Source organism: Dunckerocampus dactyliophorus, chromosome 9 (genome assembly GCF_027744805.1).
Source record: "Dunckerocampus dactyliophorus isolate RoL2022-P2 chromosome 9, RoL_Ddac_1.1, whole genome shotgun sequence".
NCBI classification, from domain to species: Eukaryota; Metazoa; Chordata; class Actinopteri; order Syngnathiformes; family Syngnathidae; genus Dunckerocampus; species Dunckerocampus dactyliophorus.
The window spans coordinates 3,745,568-3,762,871 of record NC_072827.1 but is presented as its reverse complement, the minus strand read 5'-3'; the positions used below and the strand labels follow the sequence as shown (position 1 = coordinate 3,762,871).

General features: G+C 44.1%; 1 protein-coding gene across 16 annotated transcripts in view; it reads left to right on the top strand.

The window, feature by feature from the left end:
• Nucleotides 1-17,304, top strand: part of LOC129187574 (titin-like) — a 172,621-nt gene that overhangs the window by 145,538 nt on the left and 9,779 nt on the right. For all 16 annotated transcript variants that reach the window (XM_054787058.1, XM_054787067.1, XM_054787066.1 and 13 more), the window contains 26 exons: nucleotides 1-297; nucleotides 580-1,167; nucleotides 1,266-1,568; nucleotides 1,665-1,961; nucleotides 2,054-2,341; nucleotides 2,463-2,768; nucleotides 2,922-3,224; nucleotides 3,293-3,598; nucleotides 3,687-5,450; nucleotides 5,582-5,875; nucleotides 5,965-6,249; nucleotides 6,352-6,651; nucleotides 6,737-8,803; nucleotides 8,894-9,196; nucleotides 9,278-9,583; nucleotides 12,135-12,425; nucleotides 12,503-12,802; nucleotides 13,010-13,315; nucleotides 13,456-13,758; nucleotides 13,923-14,204; nucleotides 14,325-14,918; nucleotides 15,042-15,329; nucleotides 15,486-15,785; nucleotides 15,858-16,160; nucleotides 16,308-16,610; nucleotides 16,693-17,277. In XM_054787058.1, the coding sequence (XP_054643033.1) occupies nucleotides 1-297; nucleotides 580-1,167; nucleotides 1,266-1,568; nucleotides 1,665-1,961; nucleotides 2,054-2,341; nucleotides 2,463-2,768; nucleotides 2,922-3,224; nucleotides 3,293-3,598; nucleotides 3,687-5,450; nucleotides 5,582-5,875; nucleotides 5,965-6,249; nucleotides 6,352-6,651; nucleotides 6,737-8,803; nucleotides 8,894-9,196; nucleotides 9,278-9,583; nucleotides 12,135-12,425; nucleotides 12,503-12,802; nucleotides 13,010-13,315; nucleotides 13,456-13,758; nucleotides 13,923-14,204; nucleotides 14,325-14,918; nucleotides 15,042-15,329; nucleotides 15,486-15,785; nucleotides 15,858-16,160; nucleotides 16,308-16,610; nucleotides 16,693-17,277 (11,862 nt within the window). The remainder of the gene's footprint in view (nucleotides 298-579; nucleotides 1,168-1,265; nucleotides 1,569-1,664; nucleotides 1,962-2,053; nucleotides 2,342-2,462; nucleotides 2,769-2,921; nucleotides 3,225-3,292; nucleotides 3,599-3,686; nucleotides 5,451-5,581; nucleotides 5,876-5,964; nucleotides 6,250-6,351; nucleotides 6,652-6,736; nucleotides 8,804-8,893; nucleotides 9,197-9,277; nucleotides 9,584-12,134; nucleotides 12,426-12,502; nucleotides 12,803-13,009; nucleotides 13,316-13,455; nucleotides 13,759-13,922; nucleotides 14,205-14,324; nucleotides 14,919-15,041; nucleotides 15,330-15,485; nucleotides 15,786-15,857; nucleotides 16,161-16,307; nucleotides 16,611-16,692; nucleotides 17,278-17,304) is intronic.

Below are 17,304 nucleotides of genomic sequence, written 5' to 3'. Positions count from 1 at the left end.
AGGTACCAAGTGCCCCTACAAAACTAGGAATAGCGAATGTCACAAAAGACACCGTAACAATTGTTTGGACACGACCTGACTATGATGGAGGTAGCAGAGTCACTGGTTACCTCATTGATGCTCTGGAGAAGGGGCAGACAAAATGGGTTAAATGTGCCACAGTGAGGCTCATGAGCCATAGCATTAAAGGCTTAAGGGAAGGGACAGAGTATTTCTTCAGAGTGCGAGCTGAGAACCATGCTGGACTAAGTGAACCTAAAGAGATGATTGTTCCGGTTATTGTCAAGGAGCTTCAAGGTAACCTGTCTTGCATCCACTGTGTATTATAAGGTGTGAATTTTTTTGACAGCAAAGCAAGATGCAGTGCAATAAAAATATAGTAACCCAACCACAAAGCATTGTAAAAGTTGTTCCTAATTCTTCAGAGTAATATACTACTTTAAATAAAACTGTATATTTCTTGTAAAAAGACCATGTGCACTTGTCACTTTCAGTATGTGAAATTTATTTTTGGAATGCTTAAACAATTTTGCAATTTCTATTGTATTGCTCATCAGATTTTTGCTTTGGTTTAAACAGAGGCTCCAGAGTTTGATTTGAAGAACTACCCCAAGAATACAGTTTATGTGAGAGCTGGATCCAACCTGACTTTTGATATCCCACTTACTGGCAAGCCAATGCCTAAAGTGAATGTGTCCAAGAACAATGTTGTCATCAAGGGATCCAAGCGACTATTGACAGAAGTCACTCCAGACAGCTTAACCATCACCCTGAATGAAAGCATGGCTAGTGATGCTGGCAAATATGAGATAACAGCCTCAAACCCCGGTGGTGCCACCAAGATCTTCATGAACATTGTTGTATTGGATAGACCTGGACCCCCTATTGGACCTGTGGAGACAGGAGAAGTCGGAGAGACTACAGTGTACCTAAAATGGGCTCCTCCAGAGTATGATGGTGGAAGTCCTGTTACCAACTACATTGTCCTGAAACGGGAAACTAGCACTCCTACCTGGACAGAGGTGTCAACTAGCATAGCAAGAAACCAAATTAAGGCAACAAAGCTGACCAAGGGGGAGGAGTATCAGTTCAGGATTAAGGCTCAAAATCGCTATGGTGTTAGCGACCACATTGACAGCAAGCCGGTTATGATCAAGCTTCCATACAGTAAGCCAATACAATTGAACCAATGTAGTTTTATAGTATTATTAAATGTGAATGACTAACTGCGTCATTAACTCACATATGCTTATTTTTTATTCTAGCTTTCCCTGGACCTCCATCCACCCCATGGATTAGTTACGTATCTAGAGACAGCCTGACTGTCTGCTGGAATGAGCCAGTCAATGACGGTGGAAATCCTGTGATTGGATATCATCTTCAAATGAAGGAGAGAGGCAGTATCCTCTGGCAAAAAATCAATAAAACAGCAATACCAGGAAACCAGTGGAGGGTCACCAACATCTGCCCAGGTCTCATCTATGAGTTCAAGGTGGCTGCTGAAAATGCTGCTGGTATTGGAAAGATGAGTAAGACATCTGAAGAGGTGCTGGCTATTGACGCTTGCGGTAAGTAACATTCCATTTAGATCCTGACAAAGGTATAGACGTTGTTCCTCTTTATCCAGAAAAGAATTTGTCACACTTCTACCCTTTCTACTGCAGACCCTCCAGCAAACGTTCATGTCACTGAAGTGACCAAGAACTCTGTCAGCTTGTCCTGGCAGAGGCCACCGTATGATGGCGGCAGTAAGATTACTGGCTACAGTGTGGAGAGGAGGGAAGCTGCCAGTGGCAGATGGGTGAAGGCTAACTTCACAAACATTCTTGAGATGGGCTTCACAGTTTCTGGGTTGAACCAGGATGAGTCTTACGAGTTCAGGGTGTATGCAAAGAATGCTGTCGGCTCTGTCAGCAATCCTTCTCTTATTGCTGGCCCAGTCACGTGCATTGATGCATGTGGTGAGTACTCATTTGATTCCTGTCTGTATAGGATTGTGTATGGTGTAAAAGACACAATGTATTTAAATTGTCATACATATTTCTTTCTTCAGGCACTCCAGCCATTGACCTGCCTCCTGAGTATTTGGATGTGGTTCAGTACAAGGCTGGAACTTCAATTAAACTCAGAGTTGGAATTTTTGGCCAACCTCAGCCAAGCATAGAGTGGCTGAAGAATGAAAAGGAGCTTGTAGCGTCTTCATCACTGTGTGTGGAAAACACAACTGACTCGTGTGCCATCCTGATCAAGGATGCAACTCGCTTCCACACTGGCTCATATGATATCAAGATCAAGAATATTTTGGGCTCAGCATCTGCAACGATCAGGATTGAAATCCTCGGTATTTAGACAACTATGTGTTTTCTCACATTTACATATCTCACGATTTCCTCTCGTCTAGTGCTGCCATCGTCCCTCTTTTGTTTTTTGTTAACACGTGGATCCTTCCTATGTCTCGTTAGATAAACCAGGACCCCCGGCTGGCAGCATTCATTTTAACTCCATTACAGCAGACAAAATCACCTTCAGCTGGGAGCCTGTATGTGCAGCCGACCATGGAGGTTCCAAGGTGACCCACTACATTGTCGAAAGGCGTGAGACCAGCAGGGTAGTCTGGTCAACCGTTTCAGAGCGACATGAGAAGACCTACATCACTGTCGGCAAACTGGTGCAAGGAAATGAATATGTGTTTCGTGTAATGGCTGTTAACAAGTATGGCGTTGGAGAACCACTGGAGTCGGAAGCTGTCTTTGCGAAGAATGCCTTTGGTAAGCTTTAGGCTGCAGGTTAGAAGTGCAGACGCTGAAAGGTTTCATAATCAGCCAATATGCACCTCTAAAATTACTTCCTGTCCCAGTCATTAAAACACAAATGCAATGATTCAGCATAAGATATATATTTTTTCATCTATGTTTCCATAGTAACTCCAGGGCAGCCACATACTCCTGAGGTGAACACCATCACCAAAACTACAATGGTGGTGGAATGGGACAAACCAGGTGTGGACGGGGGGAGCACGGTTACTGGCTACTACCTGGAGAGACGTGACAAGAAGAGTTTGCGCTGGATTCGAGTTTACAAAGATCCTGTTGCTAACATCAAACAAACTGTCTACCATCTAACTGAAGGAAATGAATACCAATATCGTGTCTGTGCCATTAACAAGGCTGGAGAAGGACCATTTTCAGATGTATCCGACTACTACAAGGCTGCAGATCCAGTTGGTAAGTCACCAGGCTCACTGGCTCAAAAATTAGGACCTCACGTGCCTATATATTAATTTTACTTACAGATCCACCAGATGAGCCTAGTAAGCTGAAGGTGATCGATTCCACAAAGACCTCTATCACATTGGGGTGGTCTAAGCCAGAGTGGGATGGAGGCAGTGAAGTGACCAGCTACATGGTGGAGAAACTTACTGAGGGAGAGGAAGACTGGGAAATGGTTACTTTGAAGGGGGAGGTCAAGATGTCGGAATACACTGTACACGACCTAAAACCAAATGTTAACTATTGCTTCAGAGTTTCTGCTGTCAACAGCGCAGGCCGTGGGGAGCCATTGGAGATGACTGAGCCTGTACAGGCTAAGGATATTCTCGGTGAGTGAATTTGAAGACTAGAGATTAGAGACACAACCAGAGTACAACACTGTTTTCATGTTTAAATGATAAAATATCATATTCACAGAGGAAGCCCAGATTGACTCAGATGTGGCCATGAGAACTCACTACATTGTGAAGGCTGGCAAGGATGTGGAGCTCTCTGTTCCTCTGAAGGGTCGGCCGGCTCCCTCAGCATCTTGGAGCAAAGGAGACAAATGCATTGACAGCGACCCCTCATATGAATTCCACCACTCAGATATGACCACAGTCCTTGTTATGCGTGAAGTGACCAAGCATGACACTGCAAAGTACACAGTGAAAATTGAGAATGGTGTGGGAGATCCCAAAACACTGACTTTGTCCGTGAAGGTCCAGGACTCTCCAGCTCCATGCAGAAACCTGACATTGAAAGAAGTAACTCGTGGAAAAATCACTCTTTGCTGGGAACCTCCACTCCTTGATGGTGGCGCTGAAGTCACCAACTACATTGTTGAGAAGAGGGACTCTTCCAAGAGATCCTACTCTGCAGTGACAAGCAAATGCACTGACACATCCTACACCATTGAAGATCTCTCTGAAAAGGCATCCTTCTTTTTCCGTGTTCTAGCAGAGAATGAAAATGGTGTTGGTGAACCATGCGAAACGCTTGAACCAGTAAAGGCTACAGAGACCCCTGGACCGGTTAAAGAAGTTTCTATGAAGGATTCGTCCAAGACCTCTGTCACGCTTCAGTGGCTAAAGCCTGATTATGATGGCGGCAGCATCATATCTGACTACATAATTGAAAAGAAAGCCCTAGATGAGGAATGGACTCTGGGAGGCACCAGCCGACAGTGTGAATTTGAGGTCAAGAAGCTAAAAGAGCACTCAAATATGTTCTTCAGAGTTGCTGCTCGAAATGAGAAGGGTCAGAGTGACTTTGTGGAGATAGGGCCTATTAAGGTGATTGACTATGTTATTGCACCTGAAGCAAGCCTTACAGACTACCCAAATGGAAGAATCTGTGTCCGCTTAGGTCATAATGTCCATATTGAGCTGCCATACAGAGGTAAACCTAAGCCATCGGTCATGTGGCTAAAGGACAACCTTCCTTTGAAGGAGAGCGAGCAAATTCGCTTTAGAAAGACAGACAACAAAGCCACTCTAATGATAAAGAATGTGAAGAAGGAGAATGAGGGTAAATTTACACTAACTCTTGACAACAAAATCAACAGGAAGTCCTTCCATATCTACGTCATTACACTTGGACCCCCATCAAAGCCTGTTGGACCCATCCGTCTAGATGAAGTAAGAGCAGAAAGCATCATGATGTCCTGGGATGAGCCCAATGACGATGGTGGTGGAGACATCAACTGTTACACTGTCGAGAAGCGTGACACCTCTCAGCCTACTTGGAAGATGGCTTGTTCCAATGTGGTGGGAACTCAGTTCAAAGTACCCAACCTGATCAAGGGTGTCCAGTATCAGTTCAGAGTCTGTGCTGAGAACAGATATGGTGTCAGTGAGCCTCTGGTTTCACAGATGGTAATTGCCAAGCATCAGTTCAGACCTCCAGGGCCACCAGGCAAGCCTGTTGTGTATAATATTACCAATGATGGCATGACAATCCAGTGGGAACAGCCTATCTACGATGGTGGTACACCCATCCAGGGTTTCCATGTGGAGAAGAGGGAAAAGAACAGCATCATGTGGCAAAAAGTGAACGCTGTGCTGATCAAAGAAACAGAATACAGAATTCTGGGATTGATTGAAGGCCTAGAGTATTCGTTCAGAGTGTATGCACAGAATGATGCTGGCTGCAGCCGACTGAGTGATAATAGCAAGCCAGCAATGGCCGTCAGTCCTGTTGGTGAGTTGTGACATTGTCCATACACTTATATCATTTTGTGGAACTTCTTCTCATATCAACAATGGAAGCTCTTTTGCAAGACAAATGTAATTTTTAATTTAATTCAATTGAATTCTACTTCTGTCTTTCAGATCCTCCCGGCCAGCCGGACTACACTGATGTGACAAGTGATTCAATAACGCTAAAGTGGGATGCACCCAAACGTGATGGAGGTAGCAAGATTACTGGCTACAACATTGAGAAACGACAAGGACAGGGACGCTGGTTCAAGGCTAACTTGACTGATGTCCATGACTGCCAATACACTGTGACTGGTTTGGCTATGAATGAGCGTTATGAGTTCAGAGTGATCGCCAGAAATGCTATTGGTGTTGTCAGCCCACCGTCCAACTCATCGGGTTTGATTGTGGTCAGGAGTGAGAATGGTAAGTGAAGATCAGTCAGTGTGAGTCAAGAGTAAGACAGGAAATGAAAACTTACCTTGTGAACTTCCCTGTATTCTTTCCTCCTGAAGCTGCTCCTCAGATTGAATTTGGCGCAGAGTATTTTGAGGGTTTGACTGTTAAAGCGGGAGACAACATCAGAGTGAAGGTGGCCATAACTGGACGACCTGTTCCTAAGGTAGTCTGGTACAAAGATGGTGTGAAAATCACCAAAAAGATGATGGATACTGTCACCGTAGCCGGATACAGCACTCTTTTTGTCAGAGATGCTGACCGCACTCACCGCGGCCTCTACACTGTTGAAGCTATCAATGGATCTGGCAGCAAAAAGCAGGATCTCCTGGTTCAAGTTCAAGGTGGACTGCTTTGTCTGTTCTCTGTTTTGTCAGTATACAGATTTATTAGTAAAGTTTAGTTTTTTTTTTAACTTTAAACCAAATCTCTATTATGTGATACAGACACACCTGGGGAGCCAGTAGGACCCATCACTTTCAGCAACATCTCAGAGGGCCGATGCACACTGTCCTGGAAGCCACCAGAGAATGATGGCTGCTCCGAAATTTCACATTATATCATTGAGAAACGTGAAACATCCAAGATCTCCTGGGCATTAGTCTCTGATGAATGTCAGGAGTGCAGTTACACAACAACCAAACTCATCAAAACAAATGAGTACCAGTTCAGGGTCTCAGCTGTGAACAAATTTGGTGTTGGCAGACCCTTGGAATCCTGCCCTATTATTGCACAGTTACAATACAGTGAGTCACAAGATTGAAAATTTAGTTGTTTTTTTAAAAAGTTTGTTTTTGTCTTCACCTGTTCCGCTTAACAATTTCTCCCCAGCTACCCCCGATTCCCCGGGCACTCCTGACTCCACTGAGATAACAGGAGAGAGCATAACCCTGGCCTGGACTCCTCCAACATCTGATGGAGGAAACCCCATTCAGTACTACATTCTGGAAAAACGAGAGAAGAAGACTGTCCGGTTCTACAAGGTGCTTTCAAAGAAACCCATCGTTGAATGTGCTCACAAGGTTCTCCATCTCACTGAGGACATGGAATATGAGTTCCGGGTCATGGCTGTCAATGATGCTGGTGTTGGAGCTCCCAGCAATATCTCCATGCCCATTAAAGCTGTTGACCCAAAGGATATCCCCTGTGCTCCATCTGTGATCTGCGTGTCAGACTCCACTAATACATCCATCAGTCTGGAATGGACAAAGCCTGTAGATGACGGAGGTTCTGAGATCCTAGGCTACATCATTGAAATGGTTAGGTGCAATGAAATTGACTGGAATAGAGTAAATGAAGAGCTGGTAGCAGAAACAAAGTATATGGTGACCGGTTTACATACTGAGGCTGAGTATAAGTTCCGTGTTGCAGCTGTAAATCTTGTCGGAAGAGGTGAGGACATGGAAACTCTGGAACCTGCTCAGGCTGTTGATAGACTAGCACCACCTGAGGTGGATATTGATGCCACCTTCAAGCAGACGCACATTGTAAAGGCAGGAGGTTCAGTGATACTAGGTGTCCAATTCAGGGGGAAGCCAGTTCCCACCGCCACTTGGGTGAAAGAAGAGGGACAACTAGGTGTCATGTCAGAGGTTACAACTGCAGAGGGCAGCAGTACTTTACTTATAGAAAACTGCACCAGGAATGATACAGGTAAATACACCGTTAACCTGGAGAACAGCAGTGGTAGCAAAGCCATTACTTTTACTGTAAAAGTCATGGATACACCTGGAGCTCCTCAGGCTGTAGCCTTCCAGGAGGTGTCCAGAGGCTCAGTCACACTTATATGGGATCCGCCACTTAATGATGGAGGAGCACGAATCCACCACTATGTTGTTGAGAGGCGCGAGGCAAGCCGTCGTACCTGGCAGCAGTCGGGGGGCAAGTGCACTCAGAATGTCATGAAGATTCAGGACCTCCTGGAGGGAGTACCATACTTCTTCAGGGTCTCTGCAGAGAACCAGCATGGTGTTGGTGAGGCTTTTGAGATAACAGAGCCTGTCATTGCCACTGCTGAGCCAGCATCTCCAAAGAGAATAGACATTGTAGACACCACAGACAGTTCTGTGTCACTCAGCTGGCTAAAACCAGAGCACGATGGTGGTAGCCGTATCCAGTGTTATATCATTGAGGCCAAGCCGAAGGGGACAGATAAATGGGTGGTAGTTGGCAACACCATGAATATCTCCTATGTGATTGAAAAACTTAACAAGGGAGATGAGTATCACTTCCGTGTGAAGGCCAAGAATGAGTCCGGCCTCAGCACACCTAGGGAAACTCTGACACCAGTCTTGGTCAAAGAGCCTCATATTGATCCCGCAGCTGATATCAGTGAGATTCCAAACCAGCTGATCACATGCAGATCTGGCAGCACTTTTACCATTAATGTTCCAATTAGTGGGAGACCTGCTCCCAAAGTAGCCTGGAGGCTGGAGGAGATGAGACTGAAGAACTCAGAAAGAGTTTCTATTCAAGTAACTAAAGGAAGAACAAGCATATCAGTCAAGGATGCCATGAGGGGTGATGGTGGTAAATACTACTTGACACTGGAAAATGTCGTTGGAAGGAAGACCTTCGCTATTGAAGTAAATGTTACAGGTAGACCGAGTCCTCCAATGGGGCCTGTTGAAATCTCAAATATTACCTCTGAGTCCTGTGTTGTTAACTGGGAAGCCCCGGAGGACGATGGTGGCACTGACATTACCAACTATATTGTGGAGAAGCGTGAATCTGGTTCGTCTGCCTGGGTCCTTATCAACTCCAGTGTGAAACGCACATCTCTCCATGTTAGTCATCTGACCAAGTACATGCAGTACACCTTCAGGGTCTCTGCTGAAAATAGATTCGGCGTGAGCAAACCTACTGAATCTGAAACCATCGTTGCAGAGCATCCTTACAGTAAGTACAATTTCCAAACCTGAACAGAAAATAACCTCTTGAATCCGACCGTTCTAGAGTCACTAATGAAATCTAATTTTGCCATTGTAGCACCTCCTGGACCCCCAACAAGGCCATCTGTCATTAATGTCTCTGCCAACACAATGACCTTGAAGTGGGAGGAGCCTTACCATGATGGTGGCAGCAAGGTGACAGGTTATTGGATTGAGAAGAAGGAGAGAAATAATATTCTCTGGGTGAGGGAGAACAAGATCCCATGCTTTGAGTGTTTTTACAAGGTAGAGGGCCTTGTTGAAAGTCTCGAGTACCAGTTCCGAGTTTATGCCATGAACAGTGCTGGTCTGAGCAAAGCCAGTGAAGCATCTAAAGGAGCTGTTGCTCAAAACCCTGTTGGTGAGTACCCTTTGCCCCAACAAATTGATCACACTGATCGATCAGTTCCATGCTATGACTAAAATAACTGTCTCTGTCTAGATCCACCATGTAAGCCGGAAGTGACAAAAGTAACAAGAACTACTGTGTCACTCAAATGGTTGGCTCCACTGAATGACGGTGGCAGTCCGATTGTAGGATACATTATTGAACGTAAACCATACACTTCAACTGGCGAGGGCCGCTGGCTGAAGTGTAACTACACTAATGTGATAGACACTTCCTACACTGTTACTGCCCTGGGAGAAGGAGAACCCTACGAGTTCCGAATCATTGCAAAGAATGCCAACCAGGTCTTCAGTACCCCATCAGAGTCCACCGGCTCTGTGCAGTGCAAGACAGACTTTGGTAAGATTTTTTTTTTTTCGCATCATATATAAAACACTTTCATAAGCCAAAAATGTTGCAGATGTCACATTGTGGCAAACATCCATACTTATACAGTATATGCAGTCACTATATATACAGTATATATATATACACAGTATATATATATATATATATATATATATATATATATATATATATATATATATATATATATATATATATATATATATATATACACACACACACAGTATATATATATATATATATATATTCCACCCGAGGTCAGCTGGAATAGGCTCCTTCCAGCATACCCCAGTGACCCTAGTGAGGATAAAGCGGCATAGAAAATGAATGAATTAATATATTGTGTGAAAAAGTGATTTCCCCTTTGTTAAAACATAACTTCACTCAGATTAATTGAACTCTATCAGTCTGGAAAAGGTTATAAAGCCATTTCTAAAACTTTGGGACTCCAGCCAACCACAGTGAGAGCCATTCTCTACAACTGCCAAACACTCAGAACAGTGGTAAACCATACCAGGAGTGGCCGGCCAACCAAAATTATCCCAAGAGTGCAGTGACTACTTATCCAAGAGGTCACAAAAGACCCCACAACAATATCCAAAGAACTACAGGCCTCACTTGCTTCAGTTAAGGTCAGTGTTAATGACTCCACCATAAGAAAGACACTGAGCAAAAACGTCCTACATGGCAGAGTTCCAAGACCAAAACCACTGCTGAACAAAAAGAACATTAAAAACACTCTGTGGTCTGACGAGACAAAAGTTTGACTTTTTGTAAGGTGTGTGTCCATTACGTCTGCCGTAAAAGTAACGCCACATTTCAGAAAAAAACATCATAGCAACAGTAAAATATGGTGGTGGTAGTGTGATGGTCTGGGGCTGTTTTGCTGCTTCAGGACCTTGAAGACTTGCTATGATAAATGGAACCATCACTTCTGCAGTCTACCAAAAAATCCTGAAGGAGAATGTCCGGCCGTCTGTTGGTGACCTGAAGCTGAAGCCAACAATGATACATTTAAATTTGGTTGATGATCTGAAACATTTAAAATTGACAAACATGCAAAAAATAAGAAATCCCAAAGGGGCCAAACACTTTTTCATAACGTTGAATATGTGTCTGTGTGTGTGTGTGTGTGTGTGTGTGTGTGTGTGTGTGTGTGTGTATGTGTGTGTGTGTGTGTGTGTGTGTGTGTGTATATATATATATATATATATATATATATATATATATATAATGTCTCTTCTGTTGTTGTTGCTTAATTTATTGGTATATATGTTTCTGAAGTTCTTACTGTTTTTCTTGTGTTTTCTTTCTTTTCTTCTTTTTCTATAACTGCCTGTTTTACGATGCATATGACAATAAAGTCTTGAATCTTGAATGTATATGTATGTGTATATATGGATGGATATATATATATATATATATATATATATATCCATCCATCTTCTATACCGCTTCATCCTCATTAGGGTCGCGGGGGCATGCTGGAGCCTATCCCAGCTGACTTCGGGCGACAGGCGGGGTACACCCTGGACTGGTCGCCAGCCAATGGCAGGGCACATATAGACAAACAACCGTTCACACTCACAGTTATACCTATGGGCAATTTAGAGTCGCCAATTAACCTCACCTGCATTTTTTGGGGAATGTGGAGGAAGCCGGAGTGCTTATATATATATATATATATATATATATATATATATATAGTCAAACCTGTCTATAGCGGCCACCAAAGGGAAACGGCAAAAGTGGCCGCAATAGGCAGGTGGCCGTTATAGACAGGTCGGTGGCCATTTTGAATTTGTGCGCGCACATATTAACATGTCTGTGATTAGAAGCTTGTGTTTGCAGATACATATATTTATACTAATTATACATGTTGACCAGTAGAGGGCACTGTGGGACTGCTGATAAAAGTTGTAAAGAACTACTAGGTTAATAAACCGCTGTTAATAAAGCGATTAAAGTGCATCGGCGACTTGAGTCTCTCCTTCCCCACAGCAAGGGGCATTACAGTATTGACCAGTGCACATTCTCTCACACCAGGAAATAACGGTTTCACTGTCTACAACAAGCTCCAAAGAAGACGGCTTTTTTATGTCGAACAACTGACAGTTTGTGTGGCTCTTGTGAATGATTGTGACTGAGCTACGACTCAGTAATTAAAGTCTACACACGACGGCTTCATTGCTTAAAAAAATTCAACTTTTTCGTGCATGAAGCTTCTGCTTAAGTCGGCATTTTGGCCGCTATATGCGGTCAGATATTGACCAAGGGATACAAAATGGCTAACCGCTATACACAGGGTCTACAACACGTAAATTTTCTGCAGGGGATTTTTCAGTGGCCGCTATAGGCAGGTGGTTGGTCTATACAGGTGGCCGCTAAGACAGGTTTGACTGTATATATATGTGTGTGTGTATATATATATATATATATATATATATATATATATATATATATATATATATATATATATACAGTATATGATTAACACATACATATACTGTAACATAAAGAACATTTGCCCTTTGGAATCCAACAGAACCTCCAAAGGCTCAGTTGGACAGCAAACTCCTGTCTGAAGTTGTTGTGGTGAGAGCTGGGTCAGATCTGGTTCTGGATGCTGCAGTGGGGGGTAGGCCTGATCCCAAGGCTTCCTGGTCCAAGGGAAACAGGGATCTGGAGTTGTGTGAAAAGTACCATCTGCAATACACATCTAACCGGGCAATGGCCATCATCAAGTTCTGTGACAGAGATGATACCGGAAAGTACACTCTTACTGTCAAGAATGTGAGTGGAACCAAGACTGCTGAGGTCAATGTGAAAGTGCTTGGTAAGTGAGAATATTTTTTTTTTTGGTCAATTTGTTGACGAGCAGACAAAATGGCTAACCTCATTCAATGCTTGCAGACACTCCAGGAAAATGTGAAGGCAGTGTTGAGATCAGCAAAATAACTGAAGAGTCGTGTACTCTTAGCTGGAAATCTCCTATGGAGGATGGTGGTGATGAAGTCTCTCATTACCTGGTGGAGAGGAGAGATACCAACAGACTCAACTGGGTTATCATGCATGCCGAGTGCAAGCAACTGACCTGCAACATCACTGGACTGTTCAAGAACACAGAATACCTATTCAGAGTCCGAGGAGTCAACAAGTACGGTGATGGAGTCCCCCTCCAGTCAGCGCCCATGGTCGCCAAGAACACTTTCAGTGAGTGCCTCCTTGTAAAACCTTTGTAATATGTATTTATCCTTTGAGGTACAGCAATTTATTACTGCAAAGCATGACATTACTGCAACTCTGCATTCAGTATGCCATTTACCATTGCAAAAATAACCACGTCCAGTTATAATGTCCAACATCTCACATCTTTGTATGTTAGTTGTAGATTCAAATCTTAAGGATGTCTTTTTACAGCTGTTCCAACTCCACCGGGTGCACCTGAGATACTGGTGTCCGGAAAAGATTTTGCAACCATTGAGTGGCTGAAGCCTGAGAGTGATGGCGGCAGTCCATTGATCCACTATCTTGTTGAGAGGCGAGAGAGGAAGAGTGCCCGCTGGGTGAAGGTGAACAGGAGTGGAGCACACCTCAACACAACATTGAAGGTGTCTGGTTTGACCGAAGGCAACATATACCAATTCAGGGTGATAGCCATCAATAAGGCTGGAGAGAGTGAACCCAGTGAGGTTTCACTGTATGTTGTCTGCAGAGTGCCAACATGTAAGTCAAGTTTGCTTTGGTCCAAATACCCCAACAAACATTACATGCAGCAAATTGTAGATTGGTGACAGACCACATTCACACCTAACCACCCTTGGCCACCAGTGACTGAATTTAAGGCCTATAATCCCCCATTTTAGGTACCCCTACACCCCCTTCTGCACCTCGCATCACTGACACCCATGCTGACAGCATTAGCCTGGCCTGGTCTCGACCTGTGGAGGATGGGGGAGCTGATGTTATTGGCTACTTACTGGAAATGCAGGAAGCTGGAACAGAGGAGTGGAAGAAGGCCCACGAGAAGACACTGCGTGCTACGGAATATGTGGTGGTAGGACTATACTCAAGCAAGAAGTACCGCTTCAGAGTGGCCGGCATCAACTTCAATGGTACTGGAGACTTTAGTGAGCCTTGTGCTGAGACTGAGCCCGTGGAGAGAATTGGTACGTTGCATATTCGATAAAGTAAAAATAAGTTTTTCTCTACTGCTAAGAAGAATTGGATTTTGAACCTTGCCACCTTATTATATCTGCAAACTTGTGACATTTGGAATGACGCTATTTAATGTGGCTCAACTACTTATTTTATCATTACTCACACCCAACAGAAACACCTGACTTTGAGGTCCACGATGACCTTAAGAAGACCATATGCCTACGTGCTGGCGGTTCTCTGCGCCTTTTTGTAAATGTTAGTGGCCGTCCTGCTCCGGCAATCACTTGGAGCAAACCAGGTGTTGACCTCAACAACCGAGGCTTTATAGAGGTCACCCACAAGTCAACTACACTCATCATTGATAAGGTTCATCGCTATGATGCTGGAAAATACACGCTGGTCGCTGAAAACTCTGCTGGAAAACAAGAAGTCCAAATTCTGGTCAAAATCTATGGTAAGGTGATGACCATGACATTAGTTCCATTTAAAATACTTTACCTTATTGATATTACAGTGACACCGTCTGACCTTTTGGGCAAGTCATATTTCACTCACACACTGTTTATAATCCTAGACACACCAGGACCAACAGGACCCATCAAGATTAAGGAACTCACCAAAGAATCGGCCATCATCTCTTGGGATGCTCCAATCGTGGATGGTGGTGCTCCTGTCAACAATTATATTATTGAGAGGCGTGAAGCCTCCATGAGAGCATACAAAACGGTCACTTCCAAGTGCAGCAAGACATCCTTCAAGATTGATGGCCTGATAGAGGGCATGCTGTACTACTTCAGAGTCCTTCCTGAGAACATTTACGGTGTTGGTGAGCCTCGTGAAACTCCAGATGTCATCCTGGCTTGTGAGGTGCCTCAGCCACCGCACAAACTGGAGGTGATAGACGTCACCAGGAGTACAGTCTCGTTAGGCTGGGAGAAGCCAGAGCATGATGGGGGTAGTAGACTGACAGGCTACATTGTAGAGGCCTGCAAATTTGGTACTGACAAATGGCTGAAGGTGGCCTCGTTGAAGCTAACTGACTTTGAGCACACGGTTGAAAAGCTGAATGAGAATGAGCAGTACTTGTTCCGAATCAAAGCCATCAACAGTCGTGGTGCCAGTGAAGCAAAGGAGCTTGTCACACCCGTAACTGTGCAAGAACAAAGAGGTAATGACACAGTCATGACAAATGCATGAAGATAAAGTGTGAAACATTTGTGTCACAAAAATATTTATATCAGAGTCCTGTGTTTTCAGCCATTTGTATTAATTAATTTATTTTTGTCTGCAGTGATGCCTGCAGTGGATTTCTCCAGTCTTCCCCAGAAAGCTGTTAACGTTCTGGCTGGTAGAACCCTGGAGCTAGACCTGCCGATCATTGGCAGGCCACCTCCTGCCTGCTTTTGGTACTTTGGTGACAACAGGTTAAAAATCACTGACCGTGTCAAGATCCAGAGCACTGGCAAATTTTCTAAACTGACCGTGTCAGACACAACTATTGATGACACTGGCAGCTACACCATGGAGGTGAAGAACACTGTTGGAGTAGTCACTGAGGTTATCAAGGTCATCGTTCTATGTAAGGAAACACTTGAATTTGTACATGACCTATGAACTCAAAAATCATGTATTCCTTTTCAATATAGCTTTACATTGTAATATCAAAGACATGATGAGACTTAATATCAGTTACATTATATACAACAAAGGCTAAAACACTCTCACCTTCTGTTAGCCAAACCTGACGAACCAAAGGGACCGATCAGATTCGATGAGATTGATGCCACCACAGTCACCTGCAGCTGGGATCCTCCACCCAGAGATGGTGGAGCTCCCATCAGTGGATATGTGGTGGAGCAACGAGATGCCCACAGACCAGGTTGGGTGCCGGTCTGTGACTCCATCAGCCGACCCACATTTAAATTTGCGAACCTGATTGAGGGAGATGAATATGTCTTCCGTGCGGCTGCTGTGAATCGTTATGGCACCGGAGAATTTTTGCAGTCGGAGATTGTCACCTGCAGGAGCTTGAAAAGTAACTTTTGATGGTCATAAAAATCTGCTGTTGCTCCTGACAGAATGCTAAGATATTCTCCACCCTTCACAGATGTGTCTGGACCTCCTGGCCGACCAACCATTTTTGATGTTTCACGTGATGGTATGACAATAGCCTGGAATCCACCAGAAGAGGATGGTGGCCTTGAGGTTTCTGGTTACATCATTGAGCGCAAAGAAGTTAGGTCTGACAGATGGGTGCGTGCCAACAAGAACCCCGTCACCATGACTAGATACAGGTCAACAGAGCTGATTGAAGGTCTGGAGTACGAGCACAGAATCATCAGCATCAATTCCCGTGGAATGAGCAAACCAAGTCTGCCTTCTAAACCAGCTGTGGCATCAGATCCCATTGGTGAGAGACCAACACAAATGAAGATTTATTCCCTTTCTCTCTCTTACCGACTGTCAAGTTGAAACAAATGTTTTAATTCATAAAATTTTTTATCAGAATATTAAAGTTCCTATAGTTGGATCTTAAATGCATTTCTTTTCTGGTCAGATCCACCTGGTTGCCCTCAGAACCCACGGATCACGGAAACCACCAAGTCATCGGTGTCACTGGCTTGGAGTCCCCCAGATGATGAAGGAGATGCCAGGGTAGATGGGTACCTAATTGAGATGCAGAAGGTGGGCACCATGGCTTGGCTTAAGTGTAACACCACACCCTCTCTGATCTGTGAGTACACACTGACCAACATGCCACAAGGAGAGGATTTCAAATTCAGAATAATGGCCTGCAATGCTGGTGGCTCTGGCGAGCCTGCTGAAGTTCCTCAAACTGTCACTATCACAGAGATGTTTGGTAAGAATAAAAACACACTAAAAGCATTTTCATAGAAGTAAAATAAAATTGAATTAAGCATTTTTGCATGTCTGTTCTACAGAATCTCCCGATTATGAACTTGATCTGAAATACAAAGATGTGTATGTGGTCCGTCATGGTGGAGTTGTCCGACTCTCTGTCCCAATTAAGGGTAAACCTTACCCGACTTGTTTGTGGTCGAAGGACAATGGAACAGTGTCAACTAAGGCCATGGTTGCCTCCACTGAAGACACCAGTGAACTGGTGATCAAAGGAGCAGAGAGGAGTGACTCTGGTCTGTATGAGCTCCTTCTAGAAAACAAAGTTGGCAAGAAGAAGGCGCAAATCAAGGTGAATGTTGTCGGCCGTCCAAGTGCTCCAAAAGGACCATTAATGTTTGAGGAAATCCAGGCCAACTCTGTTAAGGTGTTCTGGGGCATTCCCACTGATGATGGTGGTGCAGAAATCCTTGGTTACATCATCGAAAGAAGAGAAGTTACCAGAAATGCGTGGTACACCGTGGACAGCAGAGTGACTGATAACCACTTGGTCGTTAAGGGCCTAAATGAAGGAACGGAATACCATTTTAAGGTTACTGCTGAGAACTCTTTTGGTATCGGCCCATCTCTGAAGTCAGAGCAGCCATTGGTGCCCAAGACTGTGCTTAGTAAGTATTTTTGTTTTTCCATGCTGA